At 41.8% G+C, this 27,763-nt stretch overlaps 1 protein-coding gene across 1 annotated transcript in view; it reads left to right on the top strand.

Moving 5' to 3' along the window:
• The window catches only part of LOC126191100 (UDP-glucosyltransferase 2-like), a 116,681-nt gene that overhangs the window by 39,746 nt on the left and 49,172 nt on the right, over nucleotides 1-27,763 (top strand). The window contains exon 3 of the mRNA XM_049931835.1: nucleotides 20,899-21,150. Coding sequence (XP_049787792.1) covers nucleotides 20,899-21,150 — 252 coding nt within the window. The remainder of the gene's footprint in view (nucleotides 1-20,898; nucleotides 21,151-27,763) is intronic.

The raw sequence follows: 27,763 nt of genomic DNA, 5'->3' as shown, positions 1-27,763 counted from the left end.
TGTCAGTACAGATTTCCGGCGGGAAGCTGATCAGCCAGAACATTATGACTGCAGACCAACCATCAATATAAACCCTTACTGGCGAGAGTAGCGTTACCTGGTGAGGAACAACAGCTAGTCAGACACATGCATAGTAAATGTAGTATGCGTGTGTCCGTGCTAGAATGGAGAAGAGGCGCCATCTATCTGAGATTGACTGAGGGCAGATGGCCTGGAGGCTTGGCAGGAGCATTTCAGAAACTACAACATTTTTCGTGTGTTCGAGGAGAGCTGTGGTGAGTATCTTCAACACACGGTGAAAGCAAAGTGAAACTATGCACAGACGTCGTACGGTTGGGCAACCACCTCTCATTACAGATGATGGGCGTCATAGGCTGGTCAGACTGGTAAAACAGGAGACCCATTTAACTGTCGCAGAACGAATATCAGAATTTAATACTCTGCTGGGTACAAGTGTGTCTGAACACAGAGTGTACTGAAAATTCCTGTTATCCATTCCAAAGGTGGGCATTCTGGTTGTTAGGTAGGTGGTCATAATGTTCTGGATGATCATTGTATTTCAGCCGAATTTAATAATTCATGACTACACATTTCAATGAATGCAAGATATCGGTAGCATATAACAAAGTTAACGCCCTTAGCGGGTACCTTGTCAATTGCATATTGATTTCTTGTGGGCCCCGCATGGAGCCGAGCATTCGCGATGTATGGGAGGCAGGCCGACTACTGTGACTTCAAAATTTCGTTGCGTGGACCGTCTTTCTCGTTGACATACTCTCTCTAGCAGGGCGGCCTGCTGGACTGCCCCACTTTGCGCAGATCGGGCAAAATGACGTGACACTAGTGCAGAAGCGCTTTCCCGTCGTGAGTAGTGCCGCGTGAAAAGTAAACCGACTACTGTGACTTCAAAATTTCGTTACGTGGACCGTCTTTGTCGGTAACACACTCTCTCTAGCAGGCCGGCCCGCTGGACTGCCCCACTTTGCACAGATCGGGCAAAATGACGTGACACTAGTGCAGAAGCGCTTTCCCGTCGTGAGTAGTGGACCATTCCATCCTGTCGTCCCGAAGCTGTGGCTACCTCAGTTGACTCTGGCCTACTAGCCTGAAAACATCGAGCATTCTCGTTGCTCTCTCTTTACTATGGAACATGCCCTTGCAGCCTTAGTGCACTGTAGAGTGAGGGAAAGTTCTTCACAATCAGACACGTATGACTGTATGCAATGCTATTAAATTTTTGTTGGAAGAGACAGACCAGGAAGCCGAAATCTCATTTAAAATACTGTTATGAAGAGTTAAAGGAACTGCTAGCTACTCCAGTCAACCATAAACGGAGTAAAGAGAAAGGGCGAAAATGTAGCTAATTGTATGAGTGTAAACCGAGGCTTCACTGCTGCAGAAAGATGAAGGAGAAGGAAAATTTAACTTTTATGTAATATTCATGAAGAACTTATTACAGAACTTACGCAACTTTTACATGACACATGTTCTTTATTTTACGCTGTCAGTGCTGCAATAAGTGATATTGTATGCTATGGATGCCAAATTTTTATCCCTTTTTTTGTTTTGTGAGATTTGCTTCTGGTAGTGCCTGGCCGATCTCGTCATTCTTCGGTTGATCCTTTCTTTATGCACGTATTTCTTTTTTAATGCTCTTAGCGAGAAACTATATTGTATCGACTTCTCATAATACTGACATTACAAGTTAATATTATTGTATGTGCACCTGCTAGCTGTAACTTAAAAGTTAGGAGAGATGTGCATTCATCCATAGGTCTCAGCTGTTGATCCACACCTCCCCTAACATGCAGTGGGTCCTGAAGATACCGTTCTGTTCCTCCCACCTTCTACCACATAAGTATCTCGCTGTCTGCACTGTTACAGTGCTAAGTAGTATGATGCGGTTGCCAAAAATACTCCAAATAATCGACTTTGAGTTTTCCAAATGCAGTTAAGAACAAAATGTTTCAGTCTATTCAGCCAAATTGTCCCTAACAAAATTATACAGCTGTGGAGACGAAATATGCTGTGGTATCGTCACTTTTTATCCCTTTAAATAAATATATATTTGCTTATTGCATATAATTTCAAGGAGGTATTGACTGCGATTACATCTCAAATCAACATTTGTACAAATTTGTAGTTTATTTATTTCAGTGGAATTAAATATTTCAGTAAAAAGATTAAGCATAAAGCTTTATAGTCTCGTAATCAATGGTTCATTGTTCGATTTTCACTACAGAAAGATTTAGAAATTTTCATTAAAATTCGACATTTATATTATCTAATTCAAATGAAAATTCACAAATATTGTACCATAATTTAAAAATGCATTTTCTCAAGTTTCATCAGGAAACAAAGCTATTACACATAGCAGATCAGAATCTAGTACAAAAATGGGAAGTATCTTATAAGGAAATCACAAATAATTTACATTAAAACATTTATCAGTTATGTTATTCTTTTATTTCATTATGTATTATTAGCTCATTATTAGGAATTCATGAGGCACATTTGTTGAATATTAATTATTGGTATTAAATCTAATGTTAATTTTGAATAAAAGAAAGCTTATACAAAAGTAGAGGAAATGTGACTTCCAAGGAAACATAAGCTACTCAAAATTCTCATTTTGCTGTTCACTTTTGAATGTCATATTTATACTTTAAAGGTAAGGTTCTTTTATTTTATGTTTCCCATCATTGTACCAAATTGTAATTCATCAAGAAAATACAATTTTTCATACAATTACTAACTAAAAAGGAAAATATTGTTACATGACATGTGACTCTGATAATATTACTGAAGTAAAATAAAACTAAAAATCTAACTCTAACATATAATTTTTGTTCCTAACAGCACTTGAGAAATTTCAGCGTACATCTTTTCCAGTCATTTTGAGAATTACATCTTATTGCTATAGAATTCATCCTGAGCACTGAATTTCATATCCTATAAGCATGAAGGAAATTGGTCGTCTCCTCGTAAGTGCAATGCAGTTATTATGAACTAGTATGTATACTATGTTCCAAGACAAAAAAAAGAAAAGTTACATGTTGCCCATGATTGTCTTGAAAGGAATATTATATACTGTGATTTAATATACTGAAACATGTCCAGTGGAGCAAAGACCATTTAATTATGTGGGACAATGTACTGGACCATATAAAAAGATTTATAAGTCGAGGAGTATGTTGTGGCTTACTTCACATAAATACATCTCTTTCTAAAGCCTAACAAATCTCACATTCAACAGTTGACTACAGACAATTAGCCTACCTAGAGTCATCAAATAGGTTTCTTAGTGCATTTTTCCCACACAAATCGAAAACGATCTTGAAAACCCCTTCTCATCCCAGTCACCAACTGCCCTGTCCATTCAAATATCTCTCTGGATGGTCAATTCTGGCATTTACACTACGTTCCTTAATAATTCTGTAACAGGCATCAATGTCCTCTTTTGTGTCTCTGGAGATATAAATGCCAACAAGCATGAGTGCCATTCAGAACTCCCAAACAAGCTCCACTTGTATTCACTTCCAGTCAACAACCTCCTCCAATCTTTATTCTTTATGTTTTTATAACTAACCTTGCCCCCCCCCTTTCCCCCACATAACTAACTGCTATATTCATTCCTCAAGTTGGAATTTTATTGCTGGCATGCACGAAGTTCCATTCCATTGTTACTCCTTTATCATTTAACACATAGTGGATGTCCCAAGTCCATCTCTTCATCATATATGTAATAACATGACATCACCAATCCTTCTGACACCTATGCCTCATTCATGACTGAAATCATTTTTATGCAGTGATCCTTCAGTCCTACCACACATATTTAACCAAGTCCAAAACGCCGCCATCACAATTGTCGCTATCAGTTATAGATCGATGGGCATCATCACAACAGCAATAAAAGCGAGTACTTGTACCTGATGACAAGGGACGTGAAGGATCACATCAATGTTTGAGACCTGTGATCTGAATAGTTTAATTATCTCTGAAAGTAAGGAGTAAAACACATTAAATAAAAAAAAGGTTGTGTAAAGAAATGTTTAGAGAAATGCGATAAACACATTCTTGGAGCTGGTAATCGAAATCACTATGCACACATTATAACAAACATATGGTTCAGCTGAACATTTCCAAGTAACCATCAGCTTTTATTTTTTAAACATGCAACTAAATGTATACTCTTAAGGTGTTCAACAGTTTTCCTTTTTTCTTCTTTGATACATTAGTAGGATAACAAGGAGAGAACAAAAACTGACTGTGTCATCGATGACCTATGGTCTTAGCCACTCCCACCCTTTCCCCCTCTGACAAAGGTCAACTACCCTTCCTATTGAATTATTGGTGGGAAATTCAAATTCAAAAATAGCAGGCCAGTGTGTTTCCTAAGACAGTAGGGCTATTGTCCTAAGTATTAAATGGCGGCAAATTCAGAATGGTGCAGTGTCATGCTGACTAACTTGGAGTACAGGGTCTATGGTATCACAATCCAAGACTTGGGATGTCAGCACCAGCTGATCTATAGCGGCATTTCCCAAGATGGCTGACTTAGAATCCAAGACAGCTATAGAATATGGCGATTGGGGTTCACTGGTGCAGGTCTGTGACGTCACAGCCCAGCTCAGACCTGTTAGGCCACTTATAAGTGTGGAAGCCTGGTGTGCTGTACTGGACGTGAGATACTGGTATGGCTCTACCATGACCTCAGAAACTGAGATGGGTGCTCTGGAATAGAAAATGGCGATCGAATATACCGACCAGGGCGTACTGGGACAGGCTCTAAGTTGTCAGAATCTGAGTTCTGGAATACTGGCACTATGACAAAAGGGACTAATGGTATTTGTGCACATTAGGCCTGTCTGATGTCCTATTTGACATGTTTCCCCTGGCCACTAATCACTAAGGGGTGTACAATCACTACTCTAAATATTAAGTTTGAACTCTCCACAGGTGTCTTTATTCAAAGAAACCCATCAAGTGGCAGACTTTTCAGACACGCCCCCCACACTTACCCCCCACGTAAAGTGCACTGTACACTATGTAATTCAATAGAAACTTTTGCATCGTGATCTAAACAAATATTTCTTCATAGAAAGCCTCCTTTTCCCAGTCATGAAGTCGGCCACTGTGCACCACTGACACTCAGTGGCTTGGGTGGAGCTGACAACTGCTGGGGTTGTTGTGTTGTCTAAGACATAAGGGTCTGGTAGTTGGTAGTCAGCCCACCATTCGTTTGTGACAGCTCCAGGCAGAGAGGGACACTACCTGCATACTACCTAATCGATTTCCTAATGAGAACAATGTGAAATTGAATACAGAAGCCCCTATACCCAATGCAGTGGGCACTTGTGTGGTGGTGATGAAAAAAAAAGAGAGAATAATATGTCTTATTTCTAGTTTGTATGTTATTGTTCAGTTTCCAAAAAAAATGGGAATTCATGAAATTTCAAGTAAATATTTTGGAAAATGTTCGAAATTATGACCAAAAGCAGGCATTTGCATGTTTTTCCCAGATTATCAGAAAATCACAACAAAAAGGCGTCAGCACAGTCATCGAATAAGACTAGGCGTTTCTTTGTTAATTTTCATCACATTTTCATTATTTTTTGCGTACTTTCATTACTTTTTCGAATATATTCCCTATTTTTCGAAACTGACTTCTAATGACAACTCTTTTACCTATCATTTCGTCAAATTTTCTACCACTTCCCATGATATTTACCTGAATTTTCATGATTTTTACAGTTTCTTGAAAACTGAGTCAAAAAGTTCCAGCAGCTTGTTTAGTGCATGCCACATCAAGTTGCTGCACTCGCCAAGCTGGGCAAAAGGAGGTTAGATAAAAAAGATTATATATAGTTCAAAGCTAAAAATATAGTTTGCATATTAGAATAGAAAAATAGTCAAAATGCAATTATATGGCACTAAATTAGGAAGATAAAATTAAATGTAAATAATTTACAGAGGTCACAGATTGTGACCAATGAAATATTGATGTAAGAATTGCATTTATTACTTATTCTGGCTTATATTCTCTTATTCTATTATCTAGAAAAGAAGCAGCAATATTGTTTAAAATGCTAACAAAAGCTATTTTACCATTTACCATTAAATATGGTGAACATGAAGTACAGAAAGAAAGAAGAACAACTAATGATCGAATCCAAAAATCGAGTAAAAATTGAAGGAATGCAGAAACTACAACTTGCTGTAGAACTCTAAGAAGAAAGTCATTGATTAAAAAATTGAGAATGATAAACTGTAAAAATCTAAAGAGAATTGAAAGACATAATCTATATAATTACAACTGACCTACTTAAAAAGTTATTTTCTTTAAAGTTGCTGGTACAACTAAAAACTAAGTAAATCAATGTTATCTACACACAGTACTGGTGAATATCCAAATGACAAATTTTATTCTCTATGTATCCAAGAATGTGTCAACTATAAAGTAATCGAAGATAATGTGATGATACATTCTGAAGCTGAAAATGGGACACTTCCAAAATAACCCTTTCTTTAATTAGTGTTAACATGAGAAATTAGAAAAGTACAAAACACTGTTGAAAACTAGCATTACAACTTCCAACTGTATTTTTTCTGATATCCATACTTTTTTCATTCTTGGAAAAACTTTTTCTATAGGTGCATTAGCACCTGGCAGTGATAATCCAAATTCTACTGTCTTAGAAAGGGTGCTGAATACTAACTTTTGAGAGGAGAAATACTGAAAATTTCAACACATCTCAAATGAACTTCTTTTCACACATTATTTCACTTAGCAATTTTATTTGCAGTAGCTCATTGCTTAACATAATAGATTCGTTGAACATGACATTATCATCAATATTTTTTTATTGATTCAACAAATGCAGTTCTAACCACTGGCAAACATACTTCAACATCACTCCATTTTAGGACATTGTTGAGCAAGATCCATACAAATTACTCATAACTTCGAAACTACTAGTCCAAACCATTAGGCATTTAATACATGAAACACAGAAATCAAATGCTGCTGTTTGGAATCCTCGACTGCACTTAACTTTCATCTTCTAATCCATCTAATACACATTCTACAACATGTGGGGTGAAATTTCTCTCCTTTTTCTGAGTCATATTTTCCTTAGACTTGGAAAGGGAGATAGCTGCTTCAACACTTGTTGTAAGCTAACCTTCTACCTGGAGAACTGCCTGGTGGAAAGTTATGGTTAGGTTTGGCAGAAAAAGGACAACAACTTTTGCCAACAGATTTTCAAAGAAGGATTGTCTCATCACTGGACATTTTTCCTGACTAATAAAATAGGACCTCAGTCTAAGTAAAAGTGCTCTTCCAAGTGCTGGCATTAATGCTGAACATATAGTGGTACTATAACCTAATTATTTTCTGTACTCAGTCACAGGAAAGCGGCATATATCCTTCAGTGATTTAATTCACTTGGTGTATGCGTGAAAATTAAATTTTCTCACTGTAACGTTCCCACACTATGTACAGGATACCTGAAGGTGGCAGTGGCTCTACCCAGCTGCCATGGCTACAGGCCAGTGTCCTGTAATGGGGCGACCGTTATATTACTCAAAATCTCCAGAACGAAGGAAGCCGGATGTATAAATTTAAGACACTCTTGGCATACAACAGGAACAAATTGGTCACGTTATAAAAAATAAAGAAGCAGAAGTAGCAAATGAACTAAATTCACAAATAATGATATAGCTATCATAACAGAAACCAAAAATAAATCAAAAGGTCCACAACAATAAAGAGACATAACTGAGAGACCTAAGTCGAAACAAGGCCCCGGGAGTAGAAAACATTCCATTAGAACTACTGACAGCCTTGGGAGAGCCAGTCCTGACAAAACTCTACCATCTGGTGAGCAAGATGTATGAGACAGGCGAAATTCCTTCAGACTTCACGAAGAATATAATAATTCCAATCCCAAAGAAAGCAGGTGTTGACAGATGTGAAAATTACCGAACTATCAGTTTAATAAGTCACAGCTCCAAAATACTAACTCGAATTCTTTACCGACGAATGGAAAAACTGGTAGAAGCCGACCTTGGGGAAGATCAGTTTGGAGTCCGTAGAAATGTCGGAACACGTGAGGCAATACTGACCCTACGGCTTATCTTAGAAGAAAGATGAAGGAAATGCAAACCTACGTTTCTAGCATTTGTAGACATAGAGAAAGCTTTTGACAATGTTGACTGGAATACTCTCTTTCAAATTCTGAAGGTGGCAGGGGTAAAATACAGGGAGCGAATGGCTATTTACAATTTGTACAGAAACCAGATGGCAGTTATATCACTCGAGGCACATGAAATGGAAGCAGTGGTTGGGAAGGGAGTGAGACAGGGTTGTAGCCTCTCCCCGATGCTGTTCAATCTGTATATTGAGTAAGCAGTAGAGGAAACAAAGGAAAAGTTCGGAGTTGGCATTAAAATCCATCGAGAAGAAATAAAAACTTTGAGGTTCGCTGATGACACTGTAATTCTGTCAGAGACAGAAAAGGACTTGGAAGAGCAGTTGAACGGAATGGACAGTGTCTCGAAAGGAGGGTATAAGATGAAGATCAACAAAAGCAAAACAAGGATAATGGAATGTAGTCGAATTAAGTCAGGTGATGCTGAGGGAATTAGATTAGGAAATAAGACACTTAAAGTAGTAAAGGAGTTTTGCTATTTGGGGAGGAAAATAACTGATGATGGTCGAAGTAGAGAGGATATAAAACGTAGACTGGCAATGGCAAGGAAAGCGTTTCTGAAGAAGAGAAATTTGTTAACATCGAGTATAGATTTAAGTGTCAGGAAGTCGTTTCTGAAAGTATTTGTATGGAGTGTAGCCATGTATGGAAGTGAAACATGGAAGATAAATAGTTTAGACAAGAACAGAATAGAAGCTCTCGAAATGTGGTGCTACAGAAGAATGCTCAAGATTAGATGGGTAGATCACATAACTAATGAGGAGGTATTGAACAGAATTGGGGAGAAGAGGAGTTTGTGGCAGAACTTCACCAGAAGAAGGGATCGGTTGGTAGAACATGTTCTGAGGCATCAAAGGATCACCAATTTAGTACTGGAGGCATCGTATAGGGTAAAAATCATAGAGGGAGGCCAAGAGATGAATACACTAAGCAGATTCAGAAGGATGTAGGCTGCAGTAAGTACTGGGAGATGAAGAAGCTCCCACAGGATAGAGTAGCATGGAGAGCTGCATCAAACCAGTCTCTGGACTGAAGACCTCAACAACAACAACAATATGATCTAAAGTTGGATCCCTCAAAGGAAAGATACCTGCGCTGGACTTGCTGTTCTGTGGAGGAAGACTTTAAAATCAAAATACATTGTCACACCTTCATCAGTGAACGGATAATTATGGTCAGAATAAGGATACCAAGAGGTTATCTATCGGTAATTGGAGTATTGTCCAATAAGAGGCAATAAGAGACTTCATGACATCTTGCAAAGAACCCTATATAAGATAAATAAAATAAACAAAAATGATTATCTGATAACAGCAGGTGATTCTAATATCCAAGTTGGTAACACTTGCATGCCAAATGTTACTGGTTCTGAAAGAGAAAATGTAATAAATATTAATAGACGGAGACTGAAGACATTTTCATTGAATAATGAGCTAAGGGTTTCATTCTACACGTATAAACTGATCTAAAAATATACGTAGTCAGCTAGAGAATCCGCAACAATTATAGACTACGTAAATGCAAATAAGAAAACTTGGTCTTTAGTGCAAGACTCAAGCGACTTCAGGCGTCCAAGTGAATCTTCAAATCATTTCTTGCTAGTCTCAAAAATAAAAATACATAAAGGATGGTAAATATCTTCCACGCAGAAACCCAATAATGCTGATACAACATTTGAAGGACATTTACTTCAAAAAGGTAGCATTTACCTATGTCAGAAAGAGCTTGAGGAACACATGTTTAAATACAAAATGGATAATATCAACCAGTCACCCAGGAATGATATAATATAAAGGAGGCACTAATTAACGTTGCGATAGGAGCACTAGGCACAAGAAAAAAATTTCAAAAGGAGCTAGCTATACTGGAGTGATGAAATACTTAGTCCAATTGAAGATAAGAAACATACATACTTCAAAATGTTGCATTCCCCAGACGATCAAGACCTGAGACAGGATTATGAAAGGAAATCAGTTCTAGTCAAAAGGGAAGACATGCATGTTAAAAACCCTAGAGGCGAAAAACATATTACAGATTTTGAAGATGATATGAGAGGAAGACAAGACAAAGATTACAAAGTAATGAAACGTTTAAACAAAGAATATAAGGAAAATCTGAAAATATACACAAGATCTGAATGTCATTAGTTACACTACAATGAAACCCTCTGGACAGATGTGCAAGATTCACAGGTCGTTCTGTTTCAACCAGACAGGAACACACACTTAACAACGTTGGAGGAGCTACGGAATGCAGTAATGTACAGCAAGAACAGGAAGACTCCAGGATGTGACAGAATTAATAGAGAACCTATTAAATATGCACGAAATGTTGCAGAAGTAAGAACAATCAGTTTTATGAATATGTGCTGGCTAAGTGTCTATATGCTTTAAGGCTGGAATAAGGCTCAGATACGCTCAATTTATAAGAAAGGAAACAGATGTGAATGCCAGAAGTACAGAGGTAATAGCCTTCTGAATTCATGTTATAAATTGTATGCTAGAATTTTAACAAAACGACTACCGCCAATCACTGAAACTGTGTTACCTGATGCCCAGCATGGTCTTCGAAAAGGCAGACCATGCTCGGACTATGCCTTCTCCATGACACAGCTAATAGGAAAACATTGTGAACTCAATTTACCGTATTTTTCTTCCCTTATTGATTACGAAAAAGTGTTTGACAATGTAAATCGAAACAAAATAGCAGACATAATACGGCTGAAATAAACCAAGGAGTTCGTAAGGCTGTCCCCTCTGACACACTCTTTTCGGTATGTCGATGATGTGTCGTGGGTACAGAGGTAAAACATTTTAAAACTAACTACTTGGATATTAGTACACTGCTTTCTGCTGACACCCAAGTAATTGTTAGTCAGAATCAATATGACTTACAATATAAATGGCGAGACAAAAAGATCGCATGTCTCTATCACAAACACCAAACCAATTGGATTTTAAGGACGATAGCCCATGCCAGTGAAGACTGAAGTTGTCAAGTAGATCATTGAATAAGTTAACCTATTTAAATATTTGGGGTATCGTACTGCAAGTCTGTATATACTGCAATCCATATACTGAGTAAGCAGTAAATGAAACAAAAGAAAAATTTGGAGTACGAATTAAAATCCATGGAGAAGAAACAAAAACTTTGAGGTTTTCCGATGACATGGTAATTCTGTCAGAGTCAGCAATGGACCTAGAAGAGCTGTTGAATAGAATGGGCAGTGTCTTCATAGGAGGATATAAGATGAACAGCAACAAAAGCAAAACGAGGATAATGGAATGCAATCTAATTAAATCAGGTGATTGTGAGGGAATTAGATTAGGAAATGAGACACTTAAAGTAGTAGATGAGTTTTGCTATTTGGGGAGCAAAATAACTGATAATGGTCGAAGCAGGGAGGATATAAAAAGTAGACTGGCAATGACAAGAAAAGGGATTCTGGAAAAAGGAGATTTGCTAACTTTGAGTATAGATTTTAGTGTCAGTAGTATTTGTATGGAGTGTAGCTGTGTATGAATGTCAAACATGGACGATAAATAGTTTAGAGAAGAAGAGAATAGAAGTTTTAAAAATGTGGTGCTACAGAAGAATGCTGAAGGTCAGATGGGTAGATCATGAGGAGGCACTGACTAGAATTGGGGAGAAGAGGAATATGTGGCACAAGGAGACTAGAAGAAGGGATCGGTTGCTAGGACATGTTCTGAGGCATCAAGGGATCACCAATTTGGTCTTGGAGGGCAGCGTGGACGGTAAAAATCTTTGAGGTAGACCAAGAGATGAATACACTAAGCAGCTTCAGCAGAATGTAGGGTGCAGTAGTTACTTGGAGGTGAAGAAGCTTGCACAGGATAGAGTAGCATGGAGAGCTGCATCAAACCAGTCTCTGTAGTGAAGAGCACAACACCACCACTACAAACAATTAAATACAAAATAAGTTAGACCTGTTTAACTATTTCTGTGGAACTTTACGCAGAACGCCGAGTAGAGATACTCTATTAAGTTTCTATGAGGTTTTGGCCATACCAGCCCCGCTCTATGGATGGGAAAACTGGACTAATAAGAAGAGAGATGAAAAGAGAACAGAAGCATGTGAAACCAATTTCCTCAGAGATTTGGCTAGATGTACTTGGATGGATAAAAACAGAAATGAGGAGTTCTAAGTTGAACTGAATATACAAAACATAACTGACATTATAAAACAATGTCCTGGCGTATACAACTTTCAGATAATTTCTGGGAATTCAGCCAGGTAACACTTTCAGCGACCGCTGATTTTTCGGCGGCAGAACACCACGCCATTTTCAAAGCAAACTGCAGCGGACTGGCGGCGTACATGCAAATTTGAAACCTCGAATCTCGTACTGATGGAGGAAAGATAACACACACACTGAACACTAGTGCCACCATAGATGACAACAGTCAGAGCCGTCAATAGTGAGACTACGAACTCGCAGGTGACTCTGTCCCTGTGTTTTTTGACAAGGGAAAGAACCGGATTCCAAACAGAGTTTAAACAAAACACTCCAGCCCTGTTAACGAGATTGCTCGCTAATTTAATCTCAACTGCCTCCTTAATAACACTGTCCCAATGGCTGGACGTGCATGCCAATATCTCAGTGTTATAATATAACATGGGGTGACCAGTATCCAAGCAATGTTCGGCAATAGCAGATCTACTTGGCTGCTGTAATCATGTGTGCCGTTTATGCTCAGTACATCGGTCCTCCACGGTCTGATTTCACTTGGGATTGGTTGGACGGTGCCTCATGGACTCTAGCTGACTGGGAACACAATTCGTTACTGCCCGGCATTTGACAAAGTTTGAACGTTTTCATCGCGTGTAGTCTGATGTTATATCTCGACGTTCTGTGATAAATCTCACGGAGAAATCTTTTGACGATGCAACCTTATCCGTGCTTGCGAAGGGTTTAAATTTTCACGCACTTCGAAGAGTTTGCCGGTAGTTGATTTTACTAGTTCAATTGAACAGGCAGTTCGCAAACTATCACCTGACGCTGCAGAGGAGGTTAGGAGGGAGGCATGCCGTGTGTTGACTAGGGCTCGTCCACCCAAGGGTAATGTAACAGTAGCAGATAGGACTGCTTTACGCTCTCTGAAAGTTGATCCTGATATTGTTATTTTAACTCCGGACAAGGGCAATGCCACCGTTCTTTTAAATAAACAGCATTATGTACAAAAGATGCAACGTTTACTATCTGATTCAGCGTATCGCAGAATCGATGCTGACCCCACAAAAAGTGTTGAGAGAAAGACCAACAGCCTCCTGAAGGAGAGTGGTTTGTCGCAGGACACTATCAAGAGTCTTAACACCTACAGTGCTGTTCCCCCTAGGCTATATGGCCTTCCGAAGGTTCACAAGGAAGGGGTTCCTTTCCGTCCTATAGTGAGTAACATCGGCGCTCCGACATATCGTGTAGCCAAGCATGTTGCTTCTCTGTTGAGTCCACAAGTAGGTCAGTGTAAACATCATATCAGGAACTCAGATAATTTTTTAAGTCTCTTGGAGGGACTGCGGTTGAATGACTCTGATATTTCAGTGAGTTTCGATGTGGTCTCTCTCTTCACTCGTGTTCGTCTGTCTGATTCGTTGCGGTCAATTGAGGCTGGATTTCGTGCTGAATTAACTAATCTCTTTCGGCATGTGTTGGCATCCCCTTATTTTTTTATTCAGTGACCAGTATTACGACAGATGGAGTTGCGATGGGTAGTCCATTGTCTCCTGTGATCGCAAATTTGTTTATGGAAGACTTCGAGGAACGTGCATTGGAGTCGGCACCTTTGAAACCCACCTGTTTATTTAGCTATGTTGACAATAACTTTGTTGTTTGGCCTCATGGTAGGGAGAATTTGAATGCCTTTCTGGAACATCTCGATCCACTCGAACATTCGTTTTACGATGGAGGTGGAAGAGGATGGTTGCCTTCCCTTTCTTGACGTGTTGGTTAGGAGGATGGATGATGGCTCATTGGGACATGCAGTCTACAGGAAATGTACTCACACCAACTTGTACTTACAGGTTAATAGTTGTCACCATCCGGCTCTGCGTGAAGGTGTACTTCGTAACTTGGTACACCGGGCACATGTCGTTTCTGACGCTGAGACTTTGCCAGCTGAGCTGTCCCATCTTGAAGTTACGTCTCGTCAAAATTGTTATAGTGTAGACAGATTGAACTTGCGTTGCACTATCGACCAACTATACATCGGGTGATTGATGATAATTCTGAGTTGACACCTAAGTCTACTGCCTTTCTGCCTTACGTAGGAAACACTTCCAACAAGATCGGTCGTATATTACGGAAATACGATATGAAATGTATTTTCCGACCTCCATCTAAAATTATAGCGCTTTTGAGTTCTGTTAACGATGACCTTGGTCTGCGAAAGACGGGTGTATATCGCCTTCCTTGTTGCTGTGGCATGGCGTATATTGGTCAAACTATCAGGACCGTGGAGGACCGATGTACTGTGCATAAACGGCGCACACGATTACAGCAGCCAAGGAGATCTGCTATTGCCGAACTTTGCTTGGATACTGGTCACCCCATGTTATATAATAACACCGAGATATTGGCACGCACGTCCAGCTGTTGGGACAGTGTTGTTAGGGAGGCAGTTGAGATTAAATTAGCGAGCAACCTCGTTAACAGGGCTGGAGGTTTTTGTTTAAACTCTGTTTGCAATCCGGCTCTCTCCTTTGTCAAACAACAGAGGAACAGAGTCAATGCTACCTCACCTGCGAGTTCGTAGTCTCACTATCGATAGCTCTGACTTTGGTCATCTTTGGTGGCACTTGTGTTCAGTGTGTGTGGTATCTTTCCTGCATCAGTCCGAGGTTTTAAATTTTCATGTACGTCTCCTGTCTGTTGCAGTTTAACTTGAAAATAGCGGTATGTTCCCCCGCCGAAATATCAGCGGTCGCTGAAAGTCTTACCAGGCTGAATTTCCGGAAGTTATTTGAAAGTTATAAAACAATATCAGTTACGATGGAAAGAACATATAGACCGTTTGCTAGATGCCAGGATCACTAAGGCAATAAAACAGTGTCAACCAAGAGGCGAAACATCTTTAGGAAGATGGTTCTAGGCGCCCCAGCCTGGAGCCGCGTGACCTCTACGGTTGCAGGTTCGAATCCTGTCTCGGGTATGGATGTGTGTGATGTCCTTAGGTTAGTTAGGTTTAAGTAGTTCTAAGTTCTAGGAGACTGATGACCTCAGATGTTAAGTCCCATACTGCTCAGAGCCATTTGAACCATTTTTGAAGACAAGTGAAGAGATAGCTGGAGTAGTTTTGAAGCACGCGTAATGGACCAAAAGGCCCAATTTTTGATGTAGATGGTGATAATACTCCTTACGGCGAGATAAGAGCTCTGGCAGCAGGCAGCGCAGTTGGCCAGTATTCGACCTGGAAGTGCAGCGACCGGGGGGAGCGGGGGGCGGGGGGCGGGGGGCGGGCTGACACGCCTTCCCCTCCCACACTTCGACCCGCGGGATTCATTGTAGCATTCTTGCTGGCAGCATTCTGCTGAATGTGTTCCCTGATCATTTTTTTTCTCAAGAGCTAAAAATGGTGGTGGTAAGTACCTATGGCACAAAACTGCTGAAGTCATCGGTCCCTAGGCTAACTTACTATTTATTCTAACTTTAACTTAAGCTAAGGACAATACACACACTCATGTCCGATGGAGTACTTCAATCTCCGATGGGGAGAGCTACCCGAACCGTGGCTAGAGGTCACAGACCACGCGGCTACCCCGCGCGACCGAGTTAGCAGTGTTTGCCTCCTTACATAAATGCAAGTAGATTCTCGATATTAACGAGGTACAACCAAATGCCCAAGTATTACGTGTAAAATATCAAATGAAGGCGTTAACTATATTTTTAGTGCAGGAGAACGGAAACCCCTAGATCATCGTCATCTGATTGATCATCTGTTGGCTTCGGTGTCTTCGCTGCTGCAGTGCTCATCATCTGACAAAAAATTTACAGTAGTTTGTATGGACTATTCTCTTGTGCCTTCTTCTATGTTGGAACTCGTAATGTCTGTCCACACATGGTTCACTACATTTTGCCAATTTGCTGGCGTTGTTTGTGTGACAGTTTCATTTACCAGCTTCTCTTAGCTCGTAACGTAAAGATTTTATTTCGCTCCATGGCATCTGTGTTTATCTGAGCCCACACCTATGTTGTAATGGCAGTGCTACTGTGGAAGTATAGCATTGTGGCCGCGGTTCTCTGCTAATGTACCAATAACATACTGCACGTTCTGAGGCTTTTATCGGTTTACTTTTCCCACACTTTTCGTTTTATGCATATTATGCTCAAATCCCGTTTTAACCAGCTGACAATTTAGTTTCTGCTTGCAGCAGCCGTTGGTGCCTTACTTAATTGTAGAGAATGGTATGGTGCGTTGTCATTAGAAAACCACAACCAGAACTGACATTTTGTAGCAAATTAGTCTTCAAATGGTCTTCAAATGTATCTGCACGCACACACACACACACACACACACACACACACACACACATATATATATATATATATATATATATATATATATCAGTTGGTATAAAACCGTTTATAGAGCCAGCACGGGCAACAATAAGTTGCCCCCTTTTCCAGTTATCACACTACGTATCAAATGGGGCATGTAGCCTGTCCACACAATGCATAGTGCATGACGCACATTGACCCATGTTTCGTCAATCCCTCAAACCATATTACATTCTCTGGATTCATTGCTTGTTACTAACGCACCAAACGACGTCTCCATAGAGAAATGTCTCAATGCCCCATTTGCCTTTCTTTAAAAAAAAAAATTGAGAGGTTCGTGGTTGCTGTCCAACACCTATACCATCAACTTTTTAAGCATCAGGTGCTCCTTCCTGCTGTAGCATGTGTACATTTATTGCCAGGTAACACTTCCGTCAAAGTTGTCTGTTTCGGTCACATGGTACAATATCTTCCTTGACTTTCCAGGTGTCACAATAACTGGGCTCCCAGCCTCTTTATCGTTTGTAACTCTCTTGACTGTCGCTGTAGACGTGTTCAATGCTCCTGCCACCCTGTCTATCATTTTACTCAGTGATATGCAAGGACCACCATACCCCTTTCCCATTCAAAGTAAACATGCAATGTGTATTTCATTTCGCATACTTGTGATTTGAGCGTATCACTTTTCCAAAAGCCCTCTTCTCTGCGCCACAGGAAATAGTTTTCCACTAAACATGTCCAGAAACTCACAGAATTAGTGGAATGCACTTATCACACTCAAACTAAATGAAGCATGTGGCACCGCTAACCAAATGCGGGGATTGCCTAATACTACAGCACTTCTGAGGCATTGCCACGGCAAATTAAACAAAATATCATGATCTGATTGGACATCGTGAACGCTCGAATCTCGTGCGGCAGGGCCACTTAAACTCTCAGGGCTTTTCTCTTGCCATACGAAGTACCATGGGGTTAGATCTGCACTCAAGATCCTATGCAGTATGTCTCGTTATATGAAGGGCTTATTTCAATAGTGGTACAAGTCCATTTTTGTTCATTGTGAGATACAGAGTCCTAAAGCGAAATGATCGTTGAAAAATCTGCTGTTGAGATACCAGAAATATCCAAGCATATGGCTCAATGCTAGAGATGAACCTTTCTTTCTGTTTCTTTGGATCGTTAATTGCAGAAGCATTATAATCAGAAAAGTAAAGGTAATGGACTTGTACCACTATTGAAATAAGCCCTTCATATACAGGATGAAGAAAAAATACTGCACTTGGAAGTGAGCATGTGATTCCTGAACCAGATTCAATACAGAAGTTTACCTAGCAAAATCAGATTAGATGCATCTTGAAACCACATGTAAGAAAATGACGAGCTGGGGACACAGTCACATCACACAGCACATCAGAGTATACAGAGGAACGTGTATCACCCAACACTAACGTACCAGCCATTGTGGCTCATTGTGTAGACAGCTGGGACATCTCACATCCACCATGGAGCTATGGTTCGAATACACATCAGGTTCCTTTTTCTATTTTTTAGATGTGGGTTTCCTTGTTCTCTCGTTTACAAGCAGGAAATCATTTTGTCATATGACAATAACCTATCACATTGGAGTTTGATCCATTAAACTGTATGCACATATCTCCTAACAATATTATTCATGATCATAATTGGTTCTGTTAAGGACTTGTAGATTGGCGAACCACCAAGTGATACTTTCTCTTCACCCTGTACTAAGCTTTCGCTAGTTACTAAGAACAGCTGAAAACTTGCGCCTCATGCAGTTACAATATGATCAACTGTTGTTGTTGTTGTTGTTGTTTTGGTCTTCAGCCCAGAGACTGGTTTGATGCAGCTCTTCATTCTACTCTATCCTGTGCAAGGTTCTCCATCTCCCAGTACCTACTCCAACCTACATCCTTCTGAATCTGTTTAGTCCATTCATCTCTTGGTCTCCCTCTGCGATTTTTACCCTCCACGCTGTCCTCCAATACTAAATTGGTGATCCCTTGATGCCTCAGAATATGCCCTACCAACCGAACCCTTCTTCTAGTCAAGTAGTGCCACAAATTTCTCTTCTCTCCAATTTCATTCAATACCTCCTCATTAGTTATGTGATCTACCCATCTTATCTTCAGCATTCTTCTGTAGCACCACATTTCGTATGTGTAATTAATTGGTACAGTGGATGCACATAGCAAGCTCTCAGTAGAGCTTTGTTACGGCATCTTATGGGACAGCTGTGTCAGTCGGTAACACCCACTCAATAGATTCCAGCGCCTAATAATATCAGAAACACAGACATGATACCACAACTGAAGAAGGCTGTGTTCAGAACCTGAAATGGAGCACAATGTCTCCTTATCACAGTCATTTCAACCAATGCACATCGGAATGGAGCCCAGAAATGCCAGTACCGACTAAGAGCATTCACGGAATTGTGGCATCCTCAAATATAAAAAGAGCGCAACCTCTAGATAATATCTGTGATACTAAACGACACACAGCCGACCTAACAGCCAACCGCAATGCTTAGGCAAAAAGAATATAAGCCCATGAACGGGACAATATCAATACCGAAAGTGACTGCAGACAGGAAAGGTAGCGAAAACTCCACAAAGAGCACGTGCACAGATGCAAGAATTCACTATCACCTCACACAGCAGGCGTAGACACGTAACAATATCGAAAGATTTATAGTATGCTTCTGACATGCAATGCAGTTAAAAGAACAGTGGGGTATGGAGATATGGTACATCTATCAAGAATGTTGACAGAATTTCATCCGTAACAAAGATAAGAGAACTGAAGAATCAGTTATACTATACAGAGGACGATATACACCGTTGAGTCAAATCCTTACGACGACTTGCTTAATAGCTTGTTTGTCCGCCTTATAACGAAATACATAACTGTGTCTGCTTATAAGGGTTCAAATGATGCAGATAGCTCTGAGCACTTTGGGACTTAACAAAAAATGGTTCAAATGACTCTGAGAACTATGGGACTTAACATTTGAGGTCATCGGTACCCTAGAATCTAGAACTACTTAAACCCAGCTAACTTAAGGACATCACACATATCCATGCACCTGGCTGGATTCGAACGAGCGACCTCAGCAGTCGCGCGGTTCCGGACTGAAGTGCCTAGAACCACTCTGCCATCGCGGCCGGCGTTTAGAGATATCAGCGTGTCTTCTATTACTACCACAGGTCCCATGCAAGCACAGGAGAATGTCTCCTGCCCCAACCAGTCTGCGTCCGTGGCGCGCTGCGTGTTTCGAACCGCCGCTCACCTCGATGACAGCATTTTTGGAGGCGACCGTAGACCTAGGACAGGAAAAATGCGATTCACTTGAAGAGCTGACTCATTTCCACTGATCGAGGGTTGAATATGGACGGTCCCATGACCACTGCAGTCATAACTGACGATGTTGTTGATCAGTGCATGAACACGTAGGGGAGGTCTGCTGTGGAGCTCCACGTTCAGCAACGTACGATAAACAGTGTGCTCTGAAACACTTGTACTGTTTCGGCAGAGATGTCACGGATCACTAGCTATCTTACTTTACAGAGGAGACCATCCTCCAAACACCATGTTCTGTGAAGAGTAGTGGACGTCCAGCCATTTGGTGCGTAGTGGTAGTTTCGCCGTCCTTCTACCTCTTTCCATAGATGCCCACGACATTAGCACATGATCATTGGACCATCTTCGCCGTTTTCGAGATACTCGTTCACAGGCTAGGCTTAATAATAATCTTCTCTTTGTCAAAGTTGCTTATGTCAATGGATTTGCTCATTTACAAACCTTATCTTTGCTAGGTTGATCCCGTCCGTGTCTGCCGTGTTACCATAACTTGGCCTGTAACACCACCAGGCTACATCGGACGTCTCATTGGACAGTGGTCATAATGTTTTGGTTGATCGGTGTAGCAATATTGCAAGAGTTCGCTTTTGCCATAGCTGTGAACATTATTGATTATGAACAAGTGATACATATAGGTGACACCGTGGACACTGCCGTTTTGCAATTCCGGGCTAGTCTGAGTTGATCAGTTTTGTCTTTGTCACTGTACGTGCTGTTCGTCGAATGTGCTACAGTAGCTGTGGTACCGCACCGCGCTCTAGTACAGTGTTGTCGCGTTTCCTGCGCAGCTGCCGGTGCAGGAGGCTACCCTGGTGTCCGGTGTGCGGGACTGGACTAAGCTGTGGTCGGTCACGGCCGACTACTGCCGCGCCGCGTACGCCTCGCCCGCGGTGCGCCGGCTGCTCGCCTCGGCCGCCCAGTTCGACCTGCTGCTGGTCGAGGTCTTCTCCGGGGACTGCATGGCCGGCCTCGCCCACCGCTACCACGCCCCGCTGGTCGCCGTCGCCTCCTGCGTCGCCCCGCCCTGGGCCCGCGACAGGGTCAGTAGCGCCGCGATGCGGGCCGCGCCACCGATGTCACGTCCCGGAGCGTTCCAAAGCGCCATGGGCAGATCCGGAAGAGACGGAACTTTGTAGCGTCGTGAGGGACGTCGCCAGCGAGATCCAAGAGGCGTCACATCACAAACAGTTCGAGAGGCATATTTGGTCTTTTTATAATATAACAGTCGCGCTGTGAATATATGCTGTTCGAAAGCACCAGCACCTTGGTTCAAATGGCTCTGAGCACTATGGGACTTAACTGCTGACGTCATCAGTCCCCTAGAACTTAGAACTACTTAAACCTAACTAACCTAACGACATCACACGCATCCATGCCCGAGGCAGGATTCGAACCTACGACCGTAGCAGTCCCAGCATACTGACAACAGCTCGAAAACGCGTCATTTTTGGTACGACTGGTGAAAGTTAACAATTGGTTAATGATATATCGCTCGTTAAATTATTCAGGGCACGTTAAGGGAAACACGAGGAGAAAATCCGTCGAAATAACGATTTTATTATTGTGTTAACTTGTACTACAATCCTTTCTGAACCAGAATACGTGTGTTTTTTGGATGTTTGGCGCGTATTAATTGGAAAACAGCGTCACTCCCTTTTCTGTCAGCTGTCAACTGAGCTTTTTATACCAGCTGGAACAGACGTTCTATGTCTTCATTTATTATTTGAACACCTTTTTGCAAGTTTATCAACACAGTGCCAAGCAGGCGCAGGCAACAGCTGAACATCGGTTCAGCATCGTATTTTCATTTCACTCTTAGTAGTAATCTAAAATATTACTTGATTTTAGGAGATATTCTTATTGTGTTTATAGCTATATTTTATTCGTGAAGATCGTAAATATGTGCAGAATAGGGATGTCTAACAGTAGCAAGAGGATTAAAGGTAGCAGAAGATCCCTGTTTTTCACTTTGTCCAAATAGCCCTGAGTCATGGTATAGATATCAGAGAGCTAGTGTTAGTGAATCTATACATAACCATCCCTTACCAATGCCAATAGCACATAAAAGCTATCTACAGAGATTTGCTTGCTTAATGAATCCATGGGAAAACACAAAATCACAACCGAAGTTTCAGTAACTGTATGTGGGAACACTTGCCTAAAACAGGATTTTTCGGACTCAAATTCCTATAAGCTGGTGTCATGGATGAAGTATTGTGTTTCAGCGATGGATCGTCCAGCAAGCTGAAAGTTTTCAGTGATTCACATAGAGCCTGCGGTCAACATGAAGAATGTGGGTCTGTCAATTGACCAGCTGAGGGTGTGGGACACAGACGAAAGTGCCCTACAAATGATAAAAGAGGCCAGAACTCAAAACAAGACCCCAAACGTAAGCTCGACCATACAGAAACACGCAGTGGGGACAATTCTAACTGTATATGTAGGTTGAAAAATTGTGTGAAAACTTTAAATGCATTTTTCCAAAGTATGAGATTTTTAGTTTTAAATACAATTTCTCTGAAAAAAAAATACATCTATATCAATGAAACTTGGTACAGAGATTAATGACACCATTTCCATTAAAAAGTATTAGAACTGTGGCAATAAAACAAAAGGATTGACAAATATTTAGATATTTTTTTCTAAATGCCAATTTTTGATCACCTGCCCTTTTGGGGGTTTATGTCAGTTTAGCCGAGAGCGCTAATGCGCTGCTTCCTGGACTCGGGTAGGCGTGCCGGCCCCAGATCGAATCTGCCCGGCAGCTTAACGACAGAGGCCGGTGTGTCAGCCAGCCTGGATGCGGTTTTTAGGTGGTTTTCCACATCCCCCTAGGTGAATACCGGGTTGGTCCCCACGTTCCGCCTCAGTTACACGGCTCACAGACATCTGAACACATTTGCACTTTTCGACGGATTAAACTAGACACAGACAGTCGGGGTACACTGATTACGTCCCGAGGGGTAAGGGGTGGCGGCAGGAAGGGCATCTGGCCACCCTTTAATTTAACCTTGTCAATTCCGATTAACCATGCCGACCCTGCGTCACTGGGGGAAAAAGGCACAAGCAAAAGAAAAAACAAAAAGGATAAGGAAAGCTCTTTTGGGGGTTTGTACTGTAACAACAGTGCTACTACCACATAATCTCTACACTTCGATGAACATATCACAACTTATTTGTACCTCAAATTTGGTTTCTTTTGAACAAATGGTTTTTGAGAAAAATGTACCAACCTTAATGTGATCAACCATAGGGAATCCGCTCATGACCAGGTCGTTTTACAGTAAAAGACTGTAACTGTAAGGTGAGTAGAGACGATAGCTATTTTATATAACTCTGACAGTTGGTGTCCTTCTTTCTGTGTGTAAATTGATCAGCCAGAACATTATGATCACCAGCCTACTATCGATATAAAACCGGCCAGGTGATATCAGCGTCACGTGGCAAGGAATGACTGCTAGTCAGAGACACATGGTGCATACAGTACCAGTGAGTGTGCTGTCGGTGTTTACAATTGGGAAGGCGTCTGATACATCTGACGTCGACTGCGGGCAGCTTGTGATGGACCAGAGGCTCAGTACGAGCACTTCGGAAACTGCACGATTTGTAGGGTGTTCGAGGAATGCTCTGGTGAGTGTGTTCAGCACGTGGCGGAACCGCGGTGAAGCCACTTCTAGACGTCGACTGGTTGGTAGACCTCCCTTCATTACAGATGTCGGACGTCATATGCTGAAGAGATTCGTAAAACAGGACAGGTGGTGCACTGTGGCGAAACTGACATCAGACTTTGTTGCTGGGCAAAGTACAAGCGTGCCTGAACACACAATGCACCAACTACTCATAACGATGGGCCTCCACAGCTGACGAGCCATACATCTGGCAGTCTTAACACCACGACATCGACAACTAGGACTGAAATGTGCACGTTACCATCAGCACTGGACGAAACATCTCCTTGAGACCTGTACTGCGGGATGGAGACAAGCTGGCGGCGGCCTCGATTGTGCTCTTGGCATAACGGGTGTTCTTTGATCAAGTGGAGGCACCATAAAAGCCAAGGAGTATCTTACACTGGTTGAAATCCAAGAACCACTTCATGACGATCATGTTTCCCTACGGCATTGGCGTTTTTCAACGAGATAATGCGCCCTGCCACAAGGCCACAAATGTAATGAAGTGCTTCGAGGAACACTGTGGAGAGTTTCGATTGATATGCTGCCCCCCCCCCCCCCCCCTCTTCTCTGCCCAACTTGGAATTTACGGGGATTAGGTGACTTGTTGACTTGTGTGTTCTGATGTGGTGCCAATCCCTCCAGCTGTCTATTAAGACCGCATTGCTTCCATGCTACGATGCACATCACCGCTGTTATATCTGTCAAAGATGGACATACCCGCTGTTAGGTGGGTGGTTATAATGTTCTGGCTTTTCTGTGTTCTAAATCAACTTTGGAATTTATTGCAAATTTAAAAGATAGGTTTTATGTAATTTTTTATGTTATCTACGTAAAAGAACGTTCCCCATTCAGGACTTAGTTTGTTAGTTTGTTCGATTTTATGAACTTTTCAAGAAACGTGGACCACTGAACTGAAAGATTCCAGTTAACGAAACACCTAATTCTCTAGCCATTTGTATTTATTTGTGCATCCAAAAATATTTCCAGTTTTTAGGATACGTAATGCCTTCATAAATGTTCTGTAAGAATGTAAACAGGCACACACACACACACACACACACACACACACACACACGCACACACAGACACACAGCAGACGTACAAGGACCACAGAAAATTTGACATAAATACAGCACGTGTTTAGTTACTGCTTTCTGCTTTACGTACAAGAGATCTTTCATTTCTTGCAGTACGCGATTTTTGCACTTTTTTCTTACAAATCTATCTTGTTGAAAAAATTCTGCTAAAGGACAGAAGCACAGATCTAATAACAATAGCTTTAGGATTTTAGTAAAAAGTGACGATGACGAAATAATTTTTATTCTCTGTGGAAGGTTATTAGATATTTGCATTGCACTATTGGTAATTAAAGTTTCAAAAGCTAATGTCGTTCCTGATGCTACATGGAACTTTTCATTTTGCCTTGTGCCATGTTCACGAACATCGAATTCTTTATGTGTACTTCAGGCAGAAGAACATAGGATGCATTTGAGAAGGAATGAGAACATGTGCGACTTTGATAGAGCTGACATAGCAATTTCACGTGCATCCATTTTCTAGAAAAACTGTTCTTTACACGCCAGACGTAAATACGAGGGTGGTTCGGAAACTTCTCAGAATCACCACGAGAAGTCAGTTCTAGCGCAACGGACTGTCCACGTGATATTCATTGGACTGTTGCCCGTAAACACGTGCCACGTCAGTGCTCTGTGGCGGTGACGTAACTCTGTTATTGTTCCCGCGTAATGATTTGCGGAGATGGAAAAGATCGAGATTCGAGCAGTGATTAAGTACTTCATAAAGTAAGGTGTGAAAGCAAAGGCCATTCATGCCGATTTTCAGAATATACTGGAGGACTCTGGTCCTTCATATTCAACTGTTGCCAAGCGGACAAATGAATTCAAATTTGGTCGGGAGAGCTTAGATGATGATCCGCGCAGTGGTCGGCCAAGATGTGTCAGTACTCCAGAAATCATTGCAAAAGTGCACAAAATGTTCATGGAGGATCGCCGATTGAAAGTGTGTGAAATTTATCATGCTTGCCAGATGTCATCGGAAAGGGTATATCACTTTTTAACTGAAGAATTAGAGACGAAAAAATTATCTGCAAGTTAGATGCCGCCACTCATGACGCACGCCCGCACACATCTGCCGTCACCATGGCAAAATTACACGAACTAACGTATGCATTGTTGCCACACTACCCTGTTCACCTGATATGGCTACGTCAGACTTCCATCTCTTCCCAAAACTGAAAATAGTTTTTTGGTGGAGGAAGATTCATTTCAAACGAAGAACTGAGAGACGGAGTTGACTGCTATTTTGCAGGCCTGGAGGAAACTCGTTTTCGAGATGGGATCAAGGCACTGGATCATCGTTGGACCAAATGCATTAATCTACAAGGAGACTACATTGAAAAACAAAAAAATTTCAGTACTTTTTTTCTATTCCGTTCCGAGAACTTTTCAAACCACCTTCGTAACAACTGGCGCTGGAGAGCGCTAAGGTCGCAAACCATGATGAGGAGCACTTTACGTTCCGCGTCACGTGTCAGCTCCTTTCTGAGTGTACAATAGATTGGTGTGTATCACGATGAGAAACACCTCCCGTGTGAGGTGCTTTACCAGATAAACTTCCAGGGTATGAACGAGGCACAAACGCACTAACCTAGTAGAAGCTAGAGAAATGTCTTTTTGCAGAACCATACTGTCAGCTTTACCTTTCCATTCACTAGTAATTTAACATGTGGAGCCGGCCGGAGTGGCCGAGTGCTTCTAGGCGCTACAGTCTGGAACCACGCGACTGCTACGATCACTGGTTAGAATTGTGCCTCAGGCATGGATGTGTGTGATGTCCTTAGGTTAGTTAGGTTTAAGTAGTTCTAAGTTCTAGGGGACTGATGACCTCAGAAGTAAGTCCCATAGTGCTTAGAGCCATTTGAACCATTAACATGTGGAGTTCAGGAATTTCTTGAAAGCTTTTCACATACTTCCGTAAGTGTTGTTGGTTGACGAGTTGCACTAGGCACTTCTCGTCCCATCATATCACACAGGAACTCGACTGAAGTCTGGAGATCGTGCTGGCCAGGGAAGCTGCTGCACGTTTTGCAGAGCACGTTGAGTTTCAAGGGCAGTGTGTGGGTGAGCGTTATCCTGTGTTCGACTTCTGGGGATCCCTCCGCCTGGCTGCTGCTGTGTAGATTCTCTGACAATGCGCGCAATGTGCGCCACTGATCGCACTGGGTAGCCTCTGGCCACCAGTGCTCCGCTGAAGCCAGGGTGCCCTGTGGTTGAGAAGAACTCGTCACTGCTCGGCGCCCCAGTATGGGCACACCCACGGAGCCGTGTCAGCTGCTGACACCTGCTGCACCGGCGACTGGGAAGCCATCAGTCGCGATGTCCGCAAGGTCCTGTCATGATGGACCATGCGCTGTGGGGGCGGGTTGCCGTGAAGTCCGGGCGTCAGGCCTCCGTGGCGCCTGCTGGAAGTTCTCGCTGTAGTTAGTCAGGCCATGGTGCCGACCGAACTCAGGCCGACCTCCAGAGCTGAAGTTGACATCTGGCGGCGAACGGATGACTCCTGCGAGACGGAACAGATTTCCGGAATCTTCACCTACGAACACTGAACATTCGGACACGGTCCACATTCGTCCTCAGATCCGAACTGCTTCCTAATGGCTTCTGTCTGTTGCTGCCAGCGCTCCACTATTTATATCCGGCAGTAGGACGTTTTTTACCCTCGGTGGTAGCTTTTTGTTATTACTTCCACAGTATATTATCCAATAGACATCCACTCAACTCCAACTCGACATAGTAGCATGAGTATCCCCCTCCTTCGAAATTGATGAATCCTCCATGACCTGAACTGTACGCCCTTCGCCCTTTCCAACGCTTACTAGCTGTGGCCGCAACACCTGTTGTAACAACACTAACAACACAATACCTTCCCGTTGGAAGATCGCAAAAGAAGGAGCCTAACA

Source organism: Schistocerca cancellata, chromosome 6 (genome assembly GCF_023864275.1).
Source record: "Schistocerca cancellata isolate TAMUIC-IGC-003103 chromosome 6, iqSchCanc2.1, whole genome shotgun sequence".
In the NCBI taxonomy this organism is placed as follows: domain Eukaryota; kingdom Metazoa; phylum Arthropoda; class Insecta; order Orthoptera; family Acrididae; genus Schistocerca; species Schistocerca cancellata.
Note: the sequence above shows the minus strand (reverse complement) of the source record. Positions and strands in the feature narration are given on the sequence as shown.